We start from the raw sequence: 22,856 nt of genomic DNA, 5'->3' as shown, positions 1-22,856 counted from the left end.
TTCACACGGATTTGGGACTTCCCTGAAAAAACCCGTGCAGGGCACGCTGGAATCCCCGATCCCGTGAATCCGGGGGAGTGTTAAAAGCTCGGTCCAGCCTGGGCCCCTGGAAATTTTTGCGAAATATCCCCCAAGTCCTCGGGATAACAGAACTCTCTGGTACTGCATTTTTGGCGTTGTAAAGCTAGGAATTCCTTTATTCCTAGTGCTGGGCTCTGCATATGGCCGAGAAAATCCCGGCTTTGTGGTTTTCTGAACCCTAACCCTGGGCATAAACCTAACCCTAACCCTAGACTGAGCCAGAAATCGGGCATTGGGCTGTGGTGAGCTCCGAGCAGAATGACGAAGAGGGAGCAAGGATTTGGATGTGCTGTGCTCAACTTGGCCTGCCTTTTGCATGGGGAGTATCCCTGGAGCTCCTGGCTTTGTGGTTTTGTGAAACCTAGCACTAGGAATAACCATAGCCCTAAACCTAACCCAAGACTGAAGCAGAAATCGGGCATTGGGCTGTGGTGAGTTCCGAGCAGAATGACGAAGAGGGAGCAAGGATTTGGATGTGCTACGCTCAACTTGGCCTGCCTTTTGCATGGGGAGTATCCCTGGAGCTCCTGGCTTTGTGGTTTTCTGAACCCTAAGCCGAGGCATAACCCTAACCCTAAACCTAACCCAACCCTAACCCTAAACCTAACCCTGACCCTGACCTGACCCTAACCCTGACCCTTACCCTGACCCTGAACCTAACCCTAACCATAGATTGAGCCACTAATCGGGCATCGGGCTGTGGTGAGTTCCGAGCAGAAAGAGGAAGAGGGAGCAAGGTTTTGATATGCTGTGCTTAAGTTGGCCTGCCTTTTGCATGGTTAGTGTCCCTGGGTTTCCTGGCTTTGTGGTTTTCTCAATCCTAACCCTAGGCATAACCCTAACCCTAACCCCTAACCCTAACCCTAACCCGAGCCCCTAACCCTAACCCTAACCCTTGCAGAAAGAAGAAGAGGGAGCAAGGTTTTGGATGTGCCACGCTTAACTTGGCCTGCCTTTCGCATGATCAGTGTCCCTGGAGCTCCTGGCTTTGTGGTTTTCTCAACCCTAACCCTAGGCGTAACCCTAACCCCTAACCCTAAACCAAACCCTAACCCTGACCCTAGGCCGAGCCAGAAACGCGGCATTGGGCTGTGGTGAGTTCTGAGCAGAAAGAGGAAGAGAGAGCAGGGTTTTGATGTGCTGTGCTTAACTTGGCCGGCCTTTTGCATGGTTAGTGTCCCTGGGTCCCCTGGCTTTGTGGTTTTCTCAATCCTAACCCTAGGCAAAACCCTAACCCTAACCCTAACCCCTAACCCGAGCCCCTAACCCTAACCCTTGCTGAAAGAAGACGAGGGAGCAAGGTTTTGGATGTGCCCCCCTCACCTTGGGCTGTGTCCTCCTCACCTTGGTATGGCTTTTGCATGCTGAGTATCCCTGGAGCTCCTGGCTTTGTGGTTTTCTCAACCCTAACCCTAGGAGAACGCCTAACCCTAACCCTAACCATAGATTGAGCCACTAATCGGGCATCGGGCTGTGGTGAGTTCCGAGCAGAAAGAGGAAGAGGGAGGAAGGTTTTGATATGCCGTGCTTAAGTTGGCCTGCCTTTTGCATGGTTAGTGTCCCTGGGTCTCCTGGCTTTGTGGTTTTCTCAATCCTAACCCTAGGCATAACCCTAACCCCTAATCCTAACCCTAACCCAAGTGCCTAAACCTAACCCAAACCCTTGCAGAAAGAAGAAGAGGGAGCAAGGTTTTGGATGTGCTGCGGTCACCTTGGTATGTCTTTTGCATGGTTAGTGTCCCTGGGTCTCCTGGCTTTGTGGTTTTCTCAACCCTAACCTTAACCCGAGTTGCAACCCTAACCCTGACCCTACCTTGAGCCAGAAATCCTGCAGAGGGTTGTGGAGAGTTTTGAGCAGAATGACGAAGAGGGAGCAAGGTTTTGGATGTGCTGCGGTCACCTTGGTATGCCTTTTGCACGGTGAGTATGCCTGGAGCTCCAGGCTTTGTGGTTTCCTCAACCATGACCCTAGGCAAAACCCTAACCGTAAACGAAACCCTAACCCTAACCCTAACCCAAACCCTAGCTCAAGCCAGAAACAGGGCATTGGGCTGTGGTGAGTTCCGAGCAGAAAGAAGAACAGGGACCAAGGTTTTCACTGCGCCGTGCTCACCTTGACAAGCCTTTCTCATGGTGAGTATCCCTGGAGATCCTGGCTTTGTGGTTTTCTGAACCCCAACCCTAAGCATAACCCTAACACTAACCCTAACCCTAAACTGAGCCAGAAATCGGGCATTGGGCTGTGGTGAGTTCCGAGCAGAAAGAGGAAGAGGAAGCAAGGTTGCGATGCACCGTGCTTAACTTGTCGTGCCTTTCGCATGGTTAGTGTCCCTGGAGCTCCTGGCTTTGTGGTCTACCCAACCCTAACCTTAGGTGTAACCCTAACCCTAACTCTAACCCTACCTTGAGCCAGAAATCCCGCACTGGGCCGTGGCAAGTTCCGAGCAGAAAGAAGAGGAAGCAAGGTTTTGACTGCGCCGTGCTCACCTTGACAAGCCTTTCACATGGTTAGTGTCCCTGGGTCTCCTGGCTTTGTGGTTTTCTCAATCCGAAGCCTAGGCATAAACCTAACCCTAACCTTAATCCTAACACTAACCCTAAATGTAGCCCAAACCCTAATCCAGCCAAAAGCCCTCACCCTAAGCCTAACTCTTACCCTAACTCAAACCCCTAAGGCCTAATCCTAACCCTAACCGCTAACCACCAACCCTAACCCTAATGGCCTAAACCTAACACAGAACAAACCCTAACCCTAAGCCCTAACTGTAACTTTAACCCTCAATCATAAACCTGACCATAACCCAAACCCAAGAAGAAAGAAGAAGAAGAAGGTTTTGATATGCCATGCTTAACTTGACCTGCCTTTCGCATGGTTAGTGTCCCTGGAGCCCCTGGCTTTGTGGTTTTCTCAATCCTAAGCCTAGCCATAACCCTAACACTAACCATAACCCTAACCCTAATGCGAAAACTAGGCGTAACCCTAACACTAACCCTAATCCTAACCCTGATGGCCTCACCCTAACCCAAACCTAACCCTAACCCTGACCATAACACAACACTAAACCTAACCTTAAGCCCTAACCCTAACCGTAATTCTAACCCTAACCCGAACCCCCAACCCCTAAGCCTAACCGCTAACCCTTAAGCCCCAACCTTAACCCTAACCCTAACCCAAATGTCTAACCCTAACCCTAAACCTAATGCCTAACCCTAACCCCTAACCCAAAACCCCTAACCCTAACCCCTAAACACCAACCCAACCCCAAAAATCCCCCAAAAAACCCAAAATCGCCCCACAATCCCCTCAGGATCCCCTAAAAAACCCAAAATTCCCAAAAATAAAACCCCAAACCCCCAAAATCCCTTCAGGACCCCTCTAAATCCCCAAAAAAACCCCAAAATAAACCCAAAAAACAACAACAACAACAACAACAAACAAGAAATCCAAAAAAAAACCCAAAATTCCCCCAAAAACCCCATAAAGCCCCAAAATCCCCTCAGGGCCCCCCAAAAACCTTAAATTCAAAAAAAATCCCCCCAAGTCCCCCTAAATCCAATAAAAATCCCCCAAAATTCCCCAAATCACCCAAATTCCCCCAAAGTTCCCTGAATTCCATCAACATCCCCCCACATTTCCCCAAAATCCCCAAAAAAAAATCAAACAGCCCCCGAAAAATACCCTCAAAATAACCCCCAAAAAAACCCGAAAAACCAAAAATCCCCTCAGGACCCAAAAAAAAACCCACCAAAAGCCCCAAATTCCTCCAAAATTCCCAAACACAAAAACCCAAAATCCCCTCAGGATGCCCCCAAAAAAAACCAGTTTCCCCCAAAATTCCCCAAAAAACACCCAAAATTCCCCATAGAACCTTCCGGAGCCCCAAAGAACCTTCTGGAGCCCCGTAGAACCCAATGGAACCCCACAGAACCCCACAGAACCTTCTAGAACCCCACAGAGCTCCGTAGAACCCCATAGAACCCAATGGGGCCTCATAGAACCTTCTGGAGCCCCATAGAACTCAATGGGACCCCACAGAACCTTCTAGAAACCCATAGCAGTCACATAGAACTTTCTAGAGCCCCACAGTGCCTCAGAGAGCCCCACAGACCCCCATAGAACCCAATGGGACCCCACAGCACCCCGTAGAACCTTCTGGAGCCCCACAGAGCCCCATAGATCCCCACTGATTCCCACAGAGCCCCACAGAATCTTCCAGACCTCCATAGAACCCAGTGGGACCCCACAGAATCTTCTAGAACACCACAGTGCCCCATAGAGCCCAATGGGACCCCACAGAACCTTCTAGAAACCCATAGAGCCCCATAGAACCCAATGGAACCCCGTAGAACCTTCTGGAGCTCTACAACGCCCCATAGAACCCTACAGAACCTTCTAGAACCCCGCAGAGTCCCACAGCACCCCACAGAAACTTCTGGAGCCCCACAGCGCACCATAGATCCCCACAGTGCCCCATAGAATCTTCCAGAGCCCCACAGAACCCAATGGGACCCCATATACTCCCCCAGAGCCCCACAGAACCCAATGGGACCCCACAGAAGCTTCTGGATCCCCACAGCGCCCTATAGAGCCTTCTAGAACCCCACGGAACCCATTGGGACCCCATAGAACCTTCTGGAGCCCCATAAAACCCCACAGAGCCCCCCAGACCCTTCTGGAGCCCCACAGCACCTCACAGAACCTTCTAGAGCTCCACAGAGCCCAATGGGACCCCATAGAACCCAATGGAGCCCCATAGAACCCAATGGAACCCCACAGAACCCCATAGAGCCCCCCAGAACCTTCTAGAGCACCATAGGACCCCACAGAGCCCCGCAGACCCCTGTAGAACCCCATAGAACCTTCTGGAGCCCTACAACACCCTATAGAACCTTCTAGAACCCCATATGACCCAATGGGACCCCACAGGCTCCCACAGAACCTTCTAGAGCCCCATAGAGCCCCACAGAACCCAATGGGGCCCCAAAGAACTTTCTAGAACCCCACAGAGCTCCATAGAACCCCATAGAACCTTCCGGAGCCCCACAGCACCCCATAGATCCCCACAGAGCCCCATAGAACCCAATGGGACCCCACAGAACCTTCTGAAGCCCTGCAGCCCCCCATAGACCCCCACAGGACCCCACAGAACCTTCTACAGCCCCATAGACCCCCATAGAACCTTCTAGAGCCCCGTAGAATCCCACAGCACCCCAGCAAACCTTCTGGAGGCCCACAGCGCCCCATGGAGCCCCACAGCACCTTCTGGAGCCCCATAATGCCCCACAGGACCCCACAGAACCCAGAGCCTTCTAGAACCCCATAGGACCCAATGGGACCCCATAGACTCCCATAGAACCTTCTACAGCCCCACAGAGCCGCACAGAACCCCATAGAACCCCCACAGAACCTTCTAGATCTCCACAGAACCCAATGGGATCCCATAGACCCCCACAGCGCCTCATAGAACCTTCTACAGCCACACAGAGCCGCACAGAACCCCATAGAACCCCCACAGAACCTTCTAGATCTCCACAGAACCCAATGGGATCCCATAGACCCCCACAGCGCCTCATAGAACCTTCTGGAACCCCATAGAACCCCATAGAGCCCCACAGAACCTTCTAGGACTCCACAGAGCCCCATAGAACCCAATGCTCAGCATTTTATTCCCTATCGACCTCGCAGCCTTTCCCGTGCTGATCGTTTTAACCAGCAGCGCTGCCCCGACGGTCCCGCGGTGCAGCTCTTTTAGTGACACGGGGCAGGGGCCACTCCTGCAGCAGTACTTTTACAATATTTCTTCGACCATTGTCAACATTTTATTCCGCTCACACTTGCCCAGGTGTTCCCGTGACTCTTTTTACCAGCGCCGCCCCGCCGTGGGTCCCGCGGTGCAGCTCCCTTAGTGACACGGGGCAGGGGCCGAGAGCCCTCTAGGTGCGGCTCCTCTATAGCACTTTACCGTTTTCTATTTTATTTCATTGGCACCTCGCGCGTTGCGCCGGGCGCCTCATTCGGGGACATGCGCCGGCTCCCACAGCGCCCCGCCCGCCGCCGCTCCCCGGGGGCCTCCCCGCTGCTCTCGGGAGATCGCACACCGCAGGCGGCCCAAGCCCCGTCTCGCCGACGGCACTCACCACCCGCCGCCCGCCGCCGCGTTCTCCCGCTCCCTACCGGCACGAAGCGGCGCTGCCGATGACGGAGCCGATGCGCGGCTGCCACGCCGCTCTCTCCGCGCCTCAGGGCCGGCGCCTTCGGCCGCACAGGGCGGCGTCCCCGCATCCGGGCCAGCCCGCGGAGCTCCTGCCGCCGCCGCCGCCGCCCCCCGACTGAGGGGCCGCGACGCCGGCGCCCCCTTTTATACTCCGCACCCCCTTTTCCCGCCACTGCCGCGGTGGGCTCCCCCCGCCTCAAAACCGCCCAGAAGCGCCCGAGGCGGGATATCCCCCGTGCCGGAATCCCTCCTGTCCTGGAAAAGGTAAGCTAAAAAAAAAAAAAAAAAAAAAAAGAACTCCGAGCTTTCCACAAATGTCCCAAAAAACGAAGCAGCTGTGAGGGGCTTCGAGCTGTGCCTGGTCCCTCAGGTAACGGCGCTTTCCATTGGCTGCCGGAGTGGCCAGGGCTCCTATTGGCTGCCGGACGCTGCGACGCTTCCGATTGGCTGCTGCGCGATCCGCAGCCCCCGGGCAGCTGCTGCTGGGGGGCTCGCCAGGCGGGCTGCCGCCGGAGCAGGACACACGGCAACGCCAGCCGGCGTCCAGCGGTGCTCGGTGTCTGTCGGCGTTTGCAGTTCAGACAGACATATTGAATCCAAATTGCCGGCGATTTCCACCACCTGCTATTTCTCCTCTGTTTTCCTGGATGGATTTGACAGCGCTTTCTTTCCCCCCACAGAGTTGGAAAGCAAAATGCTCAGCTGCCCCTTGGCCATCTCCGCTTCCTTCCACAGCTCCAGCCTTGTCCCTCTTTCTCTCCCCTTTACTTTGCACCAGGTTCTCCCTCCTCCTTTCCCAGGCAGGTCGCAGCAGAGACATTTCACCCACCGGCACCACCTGCTTCCTCTCACTCCGTCCCAGTTTGCCCACTTTGAACTACTGTAGCCGCCTGCCCGCGGAGCCGGACCCGCCGCGCGCCTGGGTAATGGTGGCGTGAATTATCGCAGGGATTATTGGGGTGGGCTGGGCCTGGTCAGGTGCCTGGTGCCAGCGAAACCGCTCTGTCCCTCTCCTCCTCACCCTGGGCAGGGAACAGAACACATCAGGAAAGACTTGAGGATTGGGGAAAGGGCACAGAGAGATCGCTCACGGGTCACTGGAGTAAGAGACACGACTGGGGGGAATAAATTGAATTTCTTGTCAAACAAATCAGAGCAAGAGACTGAGAGGTAAACCTGCAGGGGTTCAAGCCTAGGAACGAGGACCTTTTCCTCGGCAGCTCGCAGCTGCACGAGGGGGATAAAGGATCCCCCGGGGCCCCCGAGCAGCGGCTCTGCCCCTCCTCAATGGGGATGTGTCCAGACCCGCCGGTCCCATGCCGGGCTTTGGGGGGCAAGAGCGGAGCAGGCGCTGAGCTGCTCCATGGAGCTTCCAGCCCCTGTTTGATCTGTCGGGGCGTGACACAGTCACTGCTGGGCGTCCGTCGGCGCTCGGTGTCTGTCGGAGTTTGCAATCCCGACAGATAAATTGAGTCCAAACCGGCAGCGCCAGCTCATCTTTATTGTTCTTTTTCAATTTCTTAATGAATTAAGGGAAAACTCCCTTTAGTCACCATTTCAAAGCCTTGAATCAAGGGGAAAACGGAGGTTCCCTCTCAATTTAGACCCGTAATTGATGCATAAGGAGGGTCTCCCCTAAATTTAAACCCAAATAAAAAGTTAATCAAGGGGGAGTTTTGCTCAATTTAGCCTCCTAAAATGAGGGGAAATGCAGCTCCCTCTTCATTTTCCCTCAAGAAACACCATTTTGGGGGCTTTTGGACACATTTTTCCTCTCTGAAGGTCCCTTCAAATGAGGGTCCCCCCTCGATGGAACTCTTATAATGGCACATAAAGAGGTTCTTCTCAAGGGAAGCCCTTTAAAACCAGGGACGGTGGTGTTTTGCCCTCAATTTTAACCTTAAGATGATGAAAATGGGTCGGTTTCCCTCAATTCAAATCCATCAAACAGCACCATAAAGGCTTTCTTCTTCCATTTAGATACAAAAATAATGGAAAACGGTGATTCCCTGCCAACTGAGATACAAAATCATGAAAACGTTGTGTGTTCCTTCAACTGAGACTCTCTAAATCGTAGATGAAGTGGGATCCTCCTAAGTTCAAACACAATTACAGAAACTGAGTGTTTTCCCCTCCATTTAAATCCTTTTTCTTCTTGTAACCCCCCCCCCCTTTTTTGGGGGGGGGAGAGGGCGGGGCACTGGGAGCACTTCCTCCGCCTCACTGGTCGCACTTGGGGCTGCTGCACGTTGGAGAGTGGTGGGAAGTTTCCTCCCAGTTCCCTCCCAGTGTTCCCAGTATCTCTTCCAGTGCTCCCACTGGCAGAACACTGGGGGACACTGCATGGTCTGATGATGGGGGGGTGCATTGTCGAGGATCACAGAGGGGCCCGGGGGGTCCCGGGCGTCCTTGGGGGGGTTCCAGGTTCAGCAGTAGGATTTTTCTGACTATGAGTGAGCTGTGTGGCCTTTGGAGGTGTCCCTTCCTCTCCTGCTCACAACAGAGCAGCTCAGAGGTGCTTTGGCTCCTGAGCGTTTCAATTTAGGCTCCCAAAGAGAGGAGGAGCTGCTGCCCACATTACACCTTACAGCTCTGCCAAGGGGCATCTAACCCCATGTGTGCTCAGGAGGTGGGGATGCAAACCCCAAATCCCATCTCCACCTCCCTCTGCAGTCCTTTAAGGGGTTCCTCTACTCTGGAAAACCAGTCCCATAACTACAGTAAACCCAGAGTCTCCTGAGTGAGAAACCACGTACTTGTAATTCCTCTGCAATAGCCTCATCCCACCTCCAGCAGCCCCTGGGAAGCTGCAGGCAAGAACACCTAACCTGGTAAGCAACTCCATTTCTTGGCAGATTTCCAGGGCAATGCAAAAACATTTCAAAGTATTTTTTCAAAACATCTGCTTATTGTCCTTTAATGCAAAATAGTGATTCCATACCAGTCCTAAGAAGAACAGGCCCAGAGAAGACCTTGCTCTCTACAACTCCCTGACAGGAGGGTGTAGCCAGGTGAGGATTGGCTGCTTCTCCCAGGCAACCAGGAACAGGACAAGAGGAAATGGCCTCAAGCCGCACCAGGGTTGGACATCAAGAGGACTTTCTTCCTGGAAAGTGTGGTCAGGCCTTGACAGGGGCTGCCCAGGGAGGTTTGGAGTCCCCGTTCCTGGAGGTGTCCGAGGAACACCTGGACATGGCACTCAGTGCTCTGGGCTGGGTGACAAGGTAGGGATTGGGCACACGTTGGACTCGATGACCTCAGAGGGCTTTTCCAACCTCAGTGGTTCTGTGATTCTCATTATTCCAAATTCATTTGCAAAAGCTCTCACACCTCTAGTCACACCTTAGCAGGTGTGTAGGCCCAAGCTCATACATTTGAGAGATTTATTGCCTCCAGTGGGATCTACACCGCAATTTCAGGGAGAGGCAAGACTTCAGCCGTTACGAGAGAAAACTTTGCAAAAGCATTCCCTGGAGAGACATCCTGAAGGAAGGTGTCTCCCCCTCTTCTGACCATAGAGGGAGCTGAGTCTCCAGTGTTAATTCTAAAACTTTCAAGCTCCAAGTCTGACTCCCAGAAATTTTATTGGCCCCACTTCCCAGCACAATACTCAGACCTCACACGTCGAGGAAAAAAGCAGTGCAGATTAAATAATTAATGCTTCTGGGTACTGTTCTCCCTCTAAACTACACACAATCCCAAAGGAACAAAACCCTTAAAGAAGATGGATTGCTCTTGCTAGCACGAGAAGGAGAAATTTGACAGGGATATACTTCATCATTCTGCCAAGGCTTTGTCAAACACCTCAGCTCCTGCACTTCAGGGAATAAGAAGTGGCTTAAAAGAAGTGACTTTTATGTCAGTGAGCATGCTATTATGGATTAATCTCACACTGGAAAACAGTCTTCATACTCTACTGCATCACCCAAAGAGTTTGGAGGCTGCTGCCTAGTGAGCTCCTGAGTTGTATCTTCCTTGTCAATCTTACCAGCCCCTTGTTTGATTGTAAAAACGTAAACAAAATGCAGCAAGCATTGGCCCAACGGCTCAGGACTTGCATATCTCTTCCAAAGAGAGGGAGAAAAAAGAGTGTTTCTCCCAAATCACAGAGTTTAAAAGTTCATGTTATCTACATAAATTTTTAAAAGAAAAAGAGGAACAGTAAAATATCAGTTACTGTGCCAGTGGTGCTCCACTCTATTTCTGTTCTCTTCTTCCACTTGTAGCATCTCTAAGAATACTTTAAAACCAGCCAACCAACCAAAACAACAACAAAAAGCCAACGTTGAATTGAAGCTGAACAAGAAGCAATCTGGCTGCTGGCTTGTGAGCACTCCACCACCTGAGTTCCAGTAAGGCAGTTTATCCTCTCCACAGTTTTGAGCCAGATCCCAAAGTCCTGAGCATCAGCTTTTAGCTTTTTTAAAAATTTAACTGTAAGAAAAGCTGCTGGGGAGGGCCATGCTCCAGGCACATCCATGGGATTTCACCTGTGCAGCTCTCTAAGCTGAACTTGTGTCTTTTCCTCTACCTTGCTGGGCTTGGCTCATGCATTTCTTGAGGGGAAGGCCCTGCACTGATCAAAGCATGTACTGACCTCAGATAAACAGCTTCTGTCAGTGTGGATCTACCCTAAATGGACCATTTCCCAAAGTAATTCAAGTGCCTGAATTTCACTTACTCAAAACTGCTTTTAAAGAAACCTGGTTTAACACGAAAGAAAGCGATGACAAAAGTCAGAGTCCTGCATGAGAACTTAACAGCTCCAGGCATCCTGTGTCAATCTAGGAACACCAGCTAGAGGCCAAACTACACCCTACATTAGAGATTTCAAGGCCTTGGGACTTGTCCTACCACACCCATACACCAGACTACGCAGCAGGGCAGAGCAGCTCCGGGCCAAACCCATGTAGGCACCTGTGACACAGGAAATGACAAACGAGGAGATGCGATTCTGATGTGCATCCAAGCTCGTCGGTCAAAGGTCTGACGGTATCGGCACCCGGCCAAGGATGCTAAGGATGATGCCCGGCATTTCCGATAAGCTGGCCCCTCGAAGGGCGAAGGAAAAAGACCTAAGACACAAGATGCCCAAAAGACACAGAACATACAATAGACAGGTGACACGACACACCGGGACTGCTCTGCCCACTTCGGCATTGTGGTCAAAAGTGAGACTTGCCCTTTATGTGGGCTAAGGGGCCCCTTCTTGGACATTCCCGCCTTCAAAGCTGACTCAAAAATCCCTCCCGGCGAGGCCCGACCCGGCACCCTGCTTTCATCCCCTCTGTGGGTCATAACCCTCAACTTATCTCTCGGACGTCCGGGATGGGAATCCACCTCGGGTGCAAAACAAGGCTGCCTCGCTGTCCGGGAAGTTCCTGCCATCTCCTAGTCGGCTACAACAAAGAAAACCAAACATCAGTACGTGAACTTAGTGGCATGTCAGCCACAACCCAACAATTCCGCTACTCACCGTCTCCTAAGACATTGCACAGACAGGCACGGGAAGCTGTTACACACAGATTATATTGCCGTGAGCCAGAGCACTTCAGGGCATCCTTGAGAGAGTGCAGAGAGCAGGAAAAAACCACACTGATACACCATTTATCCTACTCTGTGGCTTGCAAGTGGGGCATGAACACGATTTTGTTCTGATCTTGATAGCTCCAAGGAAAAGAACTATTGAGCTGGCAGTGAAGATGCCGCTTTCCTGATACTCCTGGCCCAGAACCACGGCCCAGCAGGTTTCTGTGGTAGTCTGAATTATTTGTGTAGTTCAGAAGCTGCACATCCCTAAACCAATCCCTTGGGAGCATGAAGGTTCCCACGGGCATTTTGTACTTCAGTGTGTGCTTTCAGCATACTGGGACAGTTTAAATGAGAATGAGGTCACTTGGTGACAGCACAGCATTAGATCGGAGATATCAAGAGACTCAGCAGATGACATTCACTACGGACTCTCCATTCCCATTGTTCTAGCTGCAGCATCCTCATTTCTCACAGCTCTGTTTCAAGGACTGCCTTCAGAAAATGGATCGTTGGTCCCAGTAGCAAATCCCCAAGGGATTTCCCCTGGAGGCGAACGCTGGCCCTTTTCCATGGGAAACAAAACTCAGCCCCCCAGGTTCTTGCTGTCAGTTTGGAGGTGGCGTTTGGCACTCCAAGGGCAGCCAGTTGCTGGCAGCTTTGGTCTGGGAGAAATCCCGTGCCGTTCGCAATTTTAGGGGGCTCCCCTCTGAGCCCCCACGTATCCCTGCTCTCCCCTGACTCTTCCCTACGTTGCAGACCCCCTGACCCTGTTTTGCCCCACCCCCCAACCCCTCCCATGTTTCGGGGTGCCCACCCCCTTTGGGGCCCCCTAACCCCCATGTTTCCCTTGACTCCTGCCTGGTTTTTGGGCCCAGTTTTGAGATCCATTTTTTGCCCCTCAAAACCCCTCTGTCACCTCCCCCCCCCCCCCTTTTGGGCTTTGCAGGGACTGAGCTGGGACCCCCTGAACCCCCCAAATTCCCACCCGGGGGCTTTTCCCCCCTCCCCCAGGAGTTCTCAATCCCCCCCCCCCGGGGTTATCCCTACCCCTTCTTGGGGCACTTTTGCCCCCCCAAATTTTTGTCACCCCCCAAAAACAACCCCCAGGTCCCCCAAAACACAACTTTATTCACAGCCCAGCCCCAGCCCCGCCCCCTCCCCACCCCACAGGGGGGTCCCAGTGTTACCTCCCTCCCCCCACAGGGCTCCCGGTTTCACCTCACCCCGTCCCCTATTTACAGCTCTGGGATGTGGCACCGATGCGGACAGTGAGGGGCACCAAGGGTGACATGGGGCAGAGGGAGGGGAGGGCTTGGGGACATCAGCTCTGTGTCACTCTGTCCTGTCCATGTGTCCTGCCCCTGTCCCAGTCCAGGTGTCCCCCACTGTCTCCCAGCTTGGTGTCACCATGTCCCTTCACCCGTGGCACAACTCATGTGTCCCCATCTCTATTACCATGTCCTGCCTATGGCACGCTCCCTGTGTCCCCTGGCATGGTGGCACCATGCCCCCTGTCCCATGTGTCCCCCACTGGGGTGTCCCACTATCCATGTGTCCCCATGTCCCGTCAGGGCATGAAGAGTGGGCGGTGTCCCCACTGGTGCCAGGACAGTGTCCATGTGTCCCCATGTGTCCCCCGCCCACAGCACGATCCCCTGCGTCCCCTCAGGGCCTGAAGAGTGGGTGGTGCCAGGGCAGTGTCCCACTGTCTGTGTGTCCCCTCAAGGCATCAAGAGCGGGCAGTGCCAAGGCAGTGTCCCACTGCCTGTGTGTCCCCATGACATTGTCCCCACATCCCTTCAGGGCACAAAGAGCGGATGGTGCCAGGGCATTGTCCTGCTCTCCCCAGTGACCCTTTGCAATGTCCCCATGTCCCCTCAGGGCATGTAGAGCCCGCGTGTCCCTCCACAATGTCCCCATGACAGTGTACCCACATCCCCTGAGGGCACAAAGAGCAGGGTTGTGCCCCCTCTGGTGCCAGGGCATTGTCCCGCTGTCCCCATGTCCTCTCAGGGCACAAAGAGCAGGCAATGCCGGGGCAGTGTCCCGCTGCCAGTTTGTCCCCTCCACAGTGTCCCCATGTCCCCTCAGGGCATGAAGAGTGGGCAGTGTCCCGCTGTTCCTTCACAATGCTGTCCCTGTGTCACAGTCCCCGCAACCCATCAGGGCACGAAGAGCGAGAGCGGAATCCCTGCCGGTGCCAGGGCATTGTCCCATGGTCTGTGTGTCCCCTCCGCGGGTGTCCCCAGATCCCCTGAGAGCACGAAGAGCAGGTGGTGTCCTGGGCGGTGCCATGGCAGCGTCCCACTGTCCATGTGTCCCTCCACAGTGTCCCCGCATTGTCCTCTCAGGCCATGAAGAGCAGGTGGTGCCAGGGCGTTGTCCCACTGTCCCCACATCCCGGTGCCACTGTCCCCATGTCCCCTCAGGGCACAAAGAGCAGGCACTGTCCCCACCGGTGCCAGGGCATTGTCCCACTGTCCCCGTGCCCTCTCTGCAGTGTCCCCATGTCCCCTCAGGGCAGGAAGAGCAGGTGGTGCTGGGGCATCTTCCCACTGTCTCTCCACATCACGGTGCCATTGTCTCCTCAGGGTATGAAGAGTGGGCAGTGCCCCGGATGGTGCCAGGGCATTGTCACGGTCCCTGTGCCCCAGTGCCATTGTCCCCACACCGTCCCCTCACGGCACGAAGAGCGGGCGGTGCCCCCGGCGGTGTCTCCTGAGTGCGGCACTCCTCGCGAAGCTCTCCCCGCACTCCACGCAGATCAGAGGCTCCTGTCCGCGGCCCTCGCCCCCTGCGGGCCCCTCGCCCTCGGCCCGCGGCCCCTTCAGCGCCCTCGGGGCGCCCGTGGGGTGGGCACAGCGCCGCGGCCGCGCTGCCCCTGGCCCGGCGTGGGTGCGCTGGTGCTTGATGAGGTTCTTGCTCTGCGTGAAGCTCTTGCCGCACTCGGCGCAGCCGTACGGGCGCTCCCCGGTGTGGATGCGCTGGTGTTGGATGAGGTTGGAGCTCCAGGAGAAGCTCTTGCCGCAGTGGCCACAGCGGTACGGCTTCTCCCCCGTGTGCGTGCGGCGGTGCTGCACCAGGTGCGAGTTCTGCGAGAAGCTCTTGCCGCACTCGCCGCAGGTGCTGGGCCGCTCGCCTGTGTGCGTGCGCTGGTGCCGCAGCAGCTTCGACCAGTGGCTGAAGCTCTTGCCGCACTCGTTGCAGATGAAGGGGCGCTGGCGGCCCCCACCCCGCCGCCCCCCACCCTCCTCAGAGCCCCCCGGGGCCGGGCCGGGGGTGCTGCGGGGCGGCGGCGGCCGCAGGGGGCTGTGCGGGATCACCGTGCGGATGATCTCGTGCGGCAGCACCTCGGCCTCGCCATCGCTCACGATGCCGTCGTCAGCTGGGGGGGACACGAGGAGGGGGGTGAGGGCACAGAAGGGGCTGGACCCCCGACCCAAATGTTTGTTGTACCTTGAAAAGGGGCTGGGCCCTTCTTGGGGTGTCTGGAACCCCCTCAAAAGTGTTTTGAGACCCCCCAAATGCCTCTACCCCGCTCCAGTGGTGTCTGGAGACTCCCAAAAGTACCCTGAACCCTCCCCAAACACCTCTATCCCCTTCTTGGTGTGTCTGGAGCACCCCCAAATTGCCTGTATCCCCTTCTTGGGGTGTCTGGAGCCCCTGAAATTTGCCTGACACCCCCCTCCAAATTTCCTTTTTTATCCCCTTTTTGGCTTACCTGGAGTTACCTGGGTTACCAAGGCCACCCCTCCCTCCCCCCCCAGTTTTAGGGTTCCCCTCACCAATGAAGACCCTCCGGACCACATCCCCCTCGTCCGAGTCCTGCAGCTCCACCACGTCCGGCTCCTCCTGCTCCATGGGGGCTCCCAGGGGGACTGTGGAGTCAGAGGGAGCCCTGAGCACCCCAACCCCCCCCCCCCCAGGGCCCCCCCAGCCCACAGAACCAGCCCCCCTCCAAATTCCAGTTGCATCCTGGTTCCTGCTGTGCCCCTCCAATTTCTCAGTGTGACCCTAAAATCCTCCGTGACTCCAAAATCCTCCCTCTGACCCCAAATCCCTCTGTGTGACCCCAAATCCCTTTGTGCCCCCCTCAATTTCCCTGTACCCCCCAAATCCTTCTGTGTTACCCACCCAAACCCCTCAGTACAACCCCAAATCCCCTCATGCCCCCCTAAGTCTCATCCTTCCAGAAACCTCTGTGCCCCCCAATCCATGTTCCTCCCAAAATTCCTTTGTGTCCCCCCCCAATCCCTCAGTGTAACCCCAAACTCCCCCATGTGACCTCAAATCTCTCTGTGCCCCCCAAATTTTCCTGTTCTGCCCCAAATCCCTTTGTGCCCTGTCAAATCCCCCTGTGCCCCCCAATTCCCCCCCACCTGCTCTCGGGGGGATCTCGGGGGGTCGCGCAGCTGCTCCGGACTCAGCCCCCAAAATCTGGGAGGGGGGTAAATGGAGCGACATGGACAGGGAGTCACAAAGGAGGGGGTCACCCAGTGCCCCCCCAAAATTACCTGGGGCCCTCCAAATCACCCAGGGTCCCCCCCAATTACCCCCAGTCCCCCCATTTAATTTTGGGGAGGGGATACAAAAGAACGATGGAGCCCCAGGGACCCCCCCCAAAATTCACCCCCCAAGCCAGATCCAACACTGGGGAGGGCTCCCAGGTTTTCTTGAGGGGTCCCCACTCTCCTGTCCCCCCTCCCCAAGAATGGTTCATCCACATCCCCCCCTCCAAATCCAACAGAGGAGTATCCCAAATTTTTTTGGGAGGGGGTTCTCCCAAATTTTTTGGGGGGTGTACCTCTCATTCCCCCCCTTTCTGCCCTCAAAACCAGCGCCTGGTCCCTCCCACCCCCCATCCCAAATCCAAGACCGCACTTATCCCCAGCTGCGGGGGGGGGGGGGGGGTCCCGCTCTCTTTTTCCCCCTCTTCCAACCCTAAAAACGGTGCCTCACCCCCGCCCCGGCCCCAATCCACAGCCGCCCCCATCCCAAATCCAAGATCAGGGTTATTCCCAAGCAGGGGGGAGGCAGGGTGTCCCAGTTTTTCGGGAGGGGTCGCCGCTCTCTTCCCTCTCCTTTCCAAACCCAAAAACGGTTGGAAAAATCCGCCCCCGCCCCCAAATCCATAGCTGCTCCCCCCGCCATCTCCCCATCCCAAATCCAAGACTGGGGGTATCCCCAGTCGGGGAGGGGTCTCCCAAATTTGGGGGGTGGTCCCCACTCTCCTTTTTCCATCTTTTCCAATCCTCAAAACGGCGCCTCGTTCCCGTCTGCCTCCCCGGCACAGGGGGAATCCATCGTTCCCCTCCATCCCAAATCCAGCATCGGGGGTATCCCCAGTTGTAGGGGGGTCTCCCAAATTTCTTCTGGGGGGTGGGGGGGTTCCCGCTCTCTTCCCTCCCCTTTCCACCCCCAAAACCCGCCATTCATCCACATCCCCCCCACCCCAAACCTTTTGCCACCCATCCGCCATCGCCTCCCCCATACCAAATCCAAACCCGGGGGTATCCCAAACTGCGGGGGGGTCTCCCAAATTTTTTGTGGGAGGGTTCCCACTCTCCTTTTTCCCTCTTTTCCAGCCCCCAAAACGGCGCTTCCCCCCTCCTCAATCCATCGGCGTCCCCCCGCCATCGCCCCTCCCATCCCAAACCCAAACCCGAGGGTATCCCAAACTGGGGGGGGGAGCCTCCCAAATTTTTTTTGGGGGGGTCCCCGCTCTCTCCTCGCCCCTCCCCCCCCAAAGCCGCCGACTCCCCCCCAATCCATCGCCGTCATCTCCTCCCCCATCCCAAATCCAAGACCGGGGATATCCCAAATTGGGGGGAGAGTCTCCCAATTTCTTTAGGGGGGGTCCCCGCTCTCCCCAGTCCCATCCCCCCCCCCCCAAAACGGCGTTTCCCTCCCCTCCCCCCGCGCCCCCCGACTCACCACGGCGGCTCCGCGGCGCGGGGGGGACCGGGGGGGTTCCGGGGGGGGCCGGGGGTGGCTCCGGGAGTCCCGTCGGGCTCGGGGGTGCGGGGGGGTCGTGGCGGGGGCGTCCCCCGGGCGCGAGGCGGGCGCGGGGCCGGGAACAGGAAGGTCCCGTCATCCCATTCCCCGCCGGATGCGCCACTGGGAAAAAAGCGGGGAAAAAACGCTGGGAAAAGCGGGGGGAAACCCTTGGGAAAACGGGAATTTGGGCGGGGGGAACACCTTGGGGGTAAAAAAAGGGAGGGTCCCGGCAGGGACACCCCCGAAGCGCCCGATTTTGAGTGGGGGGGAATTGTGAGAATTGCCCGAATTGTTGGGGTTTTTTATTATTTTGGGAAGGGGGGTGTTTTCCAAGCGGGAAATGGATTTGGGGGGGGGGGGGGGGGGGGTTGGACAGGGTGGGTTTGGGGAGATTAAAGACAGGGGCCCCCCCCAAAGTCCTCCCCCCCTTCCTGCTTTGTGTAACGGCAGCGACGCGTTTCCTGCCCCCCCCGGGAATTAAAAATGGTTGGAATTACGCAACGAGGGCGGAGGGTTCGGCAGCGGCATCCAGGGATTCCGGGAAAGGCGGAATCCGGGCGGGCTTCGGGGTGTCCCCTGCGTCCCCTCCAAATCCCTTATTGGCCCCCCCCCCAGAGGGATTTATTGGGGCGTTTCCTGCCCCCCGCCCCCAGGGATTAAAAATGGTTGGAATTACACAGTGAGGGATCACGGGATCCCGGGATAGCGGGATCGGTGGGTAGCGGGATCGGGGTTTTGGGGTGGCCCCCGTGCCCCCCCAGATTCCCCCTCACGACGGTGTGGGAGTGCATTTCTGCCCCCGCCCCCCGAATTAAAAATGGCTGGAATTGCACAACGAGAGATCACGGATTCCGGGATTGTGGGGTTGGGGTGCCCCCTGTACCCCCCACCTCACTGAGTTTCCCCGCTTAGGGTTTTATTGGGGCGTTTCCTGCTTTCCCCCACCCCGAGAATTACAAGTAGTCGGAATTACACAATGAGGCCGGGGGGTTCAACAGTGGGATCGAGGAATTTTGGGATCAGGTAATAGTAGGATTGAGGTTTTGGGGTGCCTCTTGCACCCTCCAAACCCTGAGCCCCTCATCCGATATTCTAGGGGTGCTTTTCCTGCCCCCCACAAATTAAAAACTGTTGGAATTATGCAACCAGGCCAAAGATTTAGCGGGATTTTGGGAGTCTGGGAGCATGGAATAGCAGGATCAGGGTTTTGGGGTCTCCCCCTGGACCCCCTCAAATGTCTGATCTCCCCCAGTGTTCTGGGGGTGCTTTTCCTGACCCCCCCCCCCCCCCCAAGAATTAAAAATGGTTGGAGTTACACAACGAGGCCAGAGGATCGCGAGATTTTGGGATTGCGGGATTGGGGTTTTGGGGTGCTCCTCCTGCACCCCACACCTCCAGATCCCCCCGGAGGGTTTGGGGGTGCTGGGGTCAGAGTGGGGGGTCCCCATCTCCTTCTGCCACCCCAGGCACTGGATCCTGGAGGATGGGAAAAGCTCCCTGTGGCCACACTGGGATCACTGGGGGTGACCCCAAAGTCTCACAGTGGGACAATGTCGTTGTCACCCCCCCGGGTGGTGTCCCCAAATCCGCATGGTGGGATGACACTGCTCGGGGACCTTTTATTGATGGCATCGGCAGATTGTGTGCCCAACTCCCAGGGTTCCCATCCTGGGCTCCCCATCTCTGTCCTGGAGTTCCTGTCCCCACCCTGGGGTCCCTATCCCAGCATGTTCATCCCAATGTCCCCATCCCCATCACAGTGTCCCCATCAGTGTCCCCACCCCAAACGTACCCATCCTGGTGGCCCTGTCCCCTCATGGCATCTCCATTTTGGTGTCCCATCCCAATTTCCCCATCCTCATAAGAGTCCCCACAGGCCCAGGTGTTGCTGTCCCCATTCTGGTGTCCCCATTCTGGTTTCCCTGTCCCCATCCATGTGGTCCTTTTTCCCCTCCCTTTTCCCACCCTGTCCCCCTCACATTTCCCTCCCTTTTTCCCCTCCCTTTTCCCACCCTTTCCCCCTCACATTTCCCTCCCTTTTTCCCCTCCCTTTTCCCACCCTTTCCCCCTCACATTTCCCTCCCTTTTTCCCCTCCCTTTTCCCACCCTTTCCCCCTCACATTTCCCTCCCTTTTTCCCCTCCCTTTTCCCACCCTTTTCCCCTCACATTTCCCGCCTTTTTTCTCTCTTTTACCGCCCTTTTTCCCCCCCTTCAACTTTCCCGCCCTTTTTCACCTCACGCTCCCAGCCCTGCTTCTCTCGCATTGCCGGCCCTTTCCCCCTCACATTTCCCTCCCTTTTTTCCCCCCTCACCTTTTCCCACCCTTTTCCTCTCACCTTTCCCCCTCGTTCTCTGCCAGGCCCTCGCGTGTGGAGGCATCGTAGGCGGCTCCTCACCCCCGCCATGGACTGGTTCCACTGCAGCCGCTGCTTCCGCCAGGATGGCGCCCGGTTCGCCATCACCGACTGCGGCCACATCCTGTGCGAGGGCTGCGGGGGCACAGGTAAAATTGAGGCAAACCCCCAGTTTAAGCCCTTTTAAAATGCTGAGAAAGGGAGAATTTCCTTCAATTTAACCCCTTAAAATGAGGGGAAAAGGAGGGGTCACCTCAACTTAAGCAAATAAAATGGGCTCTGCCCTCTATTTAAACCCCTAAAATATCGGGAAAAGAGGGTTTCCCCTCAATTTTTCTCTCTCAAATGATGGAAAAAGGAGGATTTTCCCTCTTACAATGGTGAAAATGGAGGACCCTGCCTCAATTTGAAACCCTAAAATGAGGGGAAATGGTCCATTTCCCTCAAGGAACACCATTTTTGGGACTTTTGGACATCTTTTTCTCTCACTTTTCTCACTTTTTTCTCCCCCTCCCACAGGTCCCTGCCCCGTCTGTGCCACCGCCTGCCGCTACCTGCCCCTATCCCAGCAGGCCAGTGCCCGCCATGTTGTGCCCTGTGTCCCCTCACCCTCACCCCTTCCCACCCTTTTCCTCTCCCACTTCCCAACCCTCTTCCCATCATTTTGAAGCCCCCGTCCCCAACAGATGCGCCCGCAGGAGAAGGTTTTCTTCAAGAGCCCGGTGGCCATCGCCCTCAAGCACCTTGCCCACATCACGCAGGTGAGGAGGACGCAGGTGACAGGGGATGAGGTTCCACCGCTGGCCCCGGCCCCACGTGCAGGTGAGAGGGACAAGGGGGTGACCCATGTCTTCCAGGTGTGGCGGTTCCAGCTGGCACAGGCGCAGCTGCTGCTGGACTCGCACCGGGACCGAGCTCGGTGGGCGCAGGCGGAGCTGGAGAAGGCCAGAGAGGAGCTGGGGGAGAGGAGGAGGTGAGGGGGATGCCATGGGAGGGGGTTCGCTCCTCCCTCTTGGGCTCCTCTGGGCATGTGGGTGAGGCAGCACATCCTTGGGCAACATCTTGGTGAGAATCCTCGTCTTTCTGGCCACTTTCTTGGGAGGGTCTTACCCCCCCTTGGCTGCCAGGTTGGTGACAGCATGTTCTGCCATTCGCTGCCATCTTGGTGAGCTTCCACCCCTTTGCTCTGGCCCCCTCAGCTGCCCTTTTGGGGGACCCCCACTCCAAAAGGGGGGAATTCCCACCCCCCATAAAATCCTCTCCCTTCCCAGGGAGCTGGAGTCACTTCGTCAGGAGAACGCGGAGCTGCGCCGCATTCAGGTGACCCCCAAAGCCCTCTTCCCCTTCCCTCACCCCCAAACTGCCCTCCCAAGCCCCAAAACTGCCCCCCAAATCTCCCCACAGCTCTCCCCGGGCTGGCGCTGGAGCAGCCACAGCAGCACTCCCCGTCCCTCCCCCACACAGTCAGGTAAGGGCTCCCCCAAATTATTAGGGGGGGTCTTCCAAACCTTAAAGCCCCTCCCCATCCCCTCCTTGCTCATGGGGTCCCCCCAAATTTTCCCCTCTCCCTTCCAGTCACCCCCCAGCCCCGCCAGCAGCTCAGCAGCCAAGTGGTCAGGTAAGGGGTGGGTGCCCTAAATTTGGGGTGGGGGTCCCCCAATTGCACAGGGGGGGGCCCCAAAACCTCCCACCCCTCTTTTTGCAGCCGCTCTGCCCCACTGGAGGCCCCCCGGTCTCGCAGCACCCCAAGATGGCAGGTGAGACCTCTCCCGAAATTGGGGGCACCCCAAAACTTGGGAGTGTTTCCTGTAATGCTTTTCCCCCCCACACAGGTGGGTGTAGCCTACAGGGATGCAGGGACCCCTCTGGCCTCCAGCGTGGGTGAGTGACCCAAATCCTACAGGATTTACCCCAAAATACTGCCCCAAGCCCCACCCCCTTTCTTTACCTCCAAGGAGGCACCCCGAAAGCTCATACAGGACCACGGTGTGACCCCAAAACCCCTGATCCCTCCCTATAGGAACCCCAAAACCCCCCGGTGGGACCCCAAACTCCTGATCTGTCCCTATAGGGACCCCAAACCACTGATCTCTCCTCACAGCGACCCCAAAGCCCCAGGGTGGGATTCCCAACCCCCGATCTCCCCCTATACGAACCCCAAGCCCCGCGGAAGGAGCCCAGAGCCCCCCTAACCTCCCGCAGCACCCCAAGCCCCCCCCCCAAGAAGCCCCTCAGAGCTGACCGCCATCTATGGGGTGACCCCAAACTCCCCCTAACGCCCCTTTCTCCCCTTAGTGCCCCCCCTGGCTGGGAGAAGAGAGGGGCAGGTACTGGGGACACTGGGAGGTGACAGGGAGGGGACTGGGGGCTTTGGGATAAACTGGGAGATGCGGAGAGGGGGATTTGGGGGGACTGGGATAAACTGGGAGGGATTGGGAGGGGACTGGGGGCTTTGGGATAAACTGGGAGATGCGGAGAGGGGGATTTGGGGGGACTGGGATAAACTGGGAGGGATTGGGAGGGGACTGGGGGCTTTGGGATAAACTGGGAGACGCAGAGAGGGGGATTTGGGGGGACTGGGATAAACTGGGAGGGACTGGGAGGGGATATGGGGAGCCCTAGGAGGGACTTGGGGGCACTGGGAGGGGGTTACTGGGAGAGACTGGAAGGGGGGTG

At 56.4% G+C, this 22,856-nt stretch overlaps 2 protein-coding genes across 2 annotated transcripts; one reads left to right on the top strand and one right to left on the bottom strand.

The window, feature by feature from the left end:
- Nucleotides 1-13,041: 13,041 nt before the first annotated feature.
- Nucleotides 13,042-17,857, bottom strand: LOC309583345 (uncharacterized protein). The gene is made up of 4 exons (XM_082298986.1): nt 17,763-17,857; nt 16,208-16,265; nt 15,614-15,706; nt 13,042-15,213 (listed from the first exon to the last, which is right to left on the bottom strand). The coding sequence occupies exons 3-4, from the start codon at nt 15,687-15,689 to the stop codon at nt 14,507-14,509; spliced, it is 783 nt and encodes a 260-aa protein (XP_082155112.1). The 5' UTR covers nt 15,690-15,706; nt 16,208-16,265; nt 17,763-17,857; the 3' UTR covers nt 13,042-14,506.
- Nucleotides 17,858-20,229: 2,372 nt separating this feature from the next.
- On the top strand, nt 20,230-22,069 carry RNF212B (ring finger protein 212B; the record flags this gene model as incomplete). The annotated part of the gene is made up of 9 exons (XM_082299070.1): nt 20,230-20,329; nt 20,700-20,752; nt 20,867-20,941; nt 21,038-21,153; nt 21,452-21,500; nt 21,585-21,648; nt 21,756-21,798; nt 21,886-21,937; nt 22,013-22,069. 9 exons carry the CDS (start codon nt 20,230-20,232, stop codon nt 22,067-22,069), a joined length of 609 nt encoding a protein of 202 aa, XP_082155196.1.
- Between the last annotated feature and the right edge of the window lie 787 nt (nt 22,070-22,856).

Source organism: Coloeus monedula (genome assembly GCF_965178545.1).
Source record: "Coloeus monedula genome assembly, chromosome: 30".
NCBI lineage: Eukaryota > Metazoa > Chordata > Aves > Passeriformes > Corvidae > Coloeus > Coloeus monedula.
The sequence above is the reverse complement of the archived record's forward strand: the minus strand, read 5'-3'. Positions and strand labels throughout refer to the sequence as shown.

Bases quoted from the DNA above. Each gene is read 5' to 3' on its own strand.
- LOC309583345 (XM_082298986.1), bottom strand. From the start codon at position 15,689: ATGGAGCAGGAGGAGCCGGACGTGGTGGAGCTGCAGGACTCGGACGAG. The intron at 15,214-15,613 runs GTGAGGGGAACC...TGTCCCCCCCAG, and splicing joins GGTCCGGAGGGTCTTCATTG to CTGACGACGGCATCGTGAGC.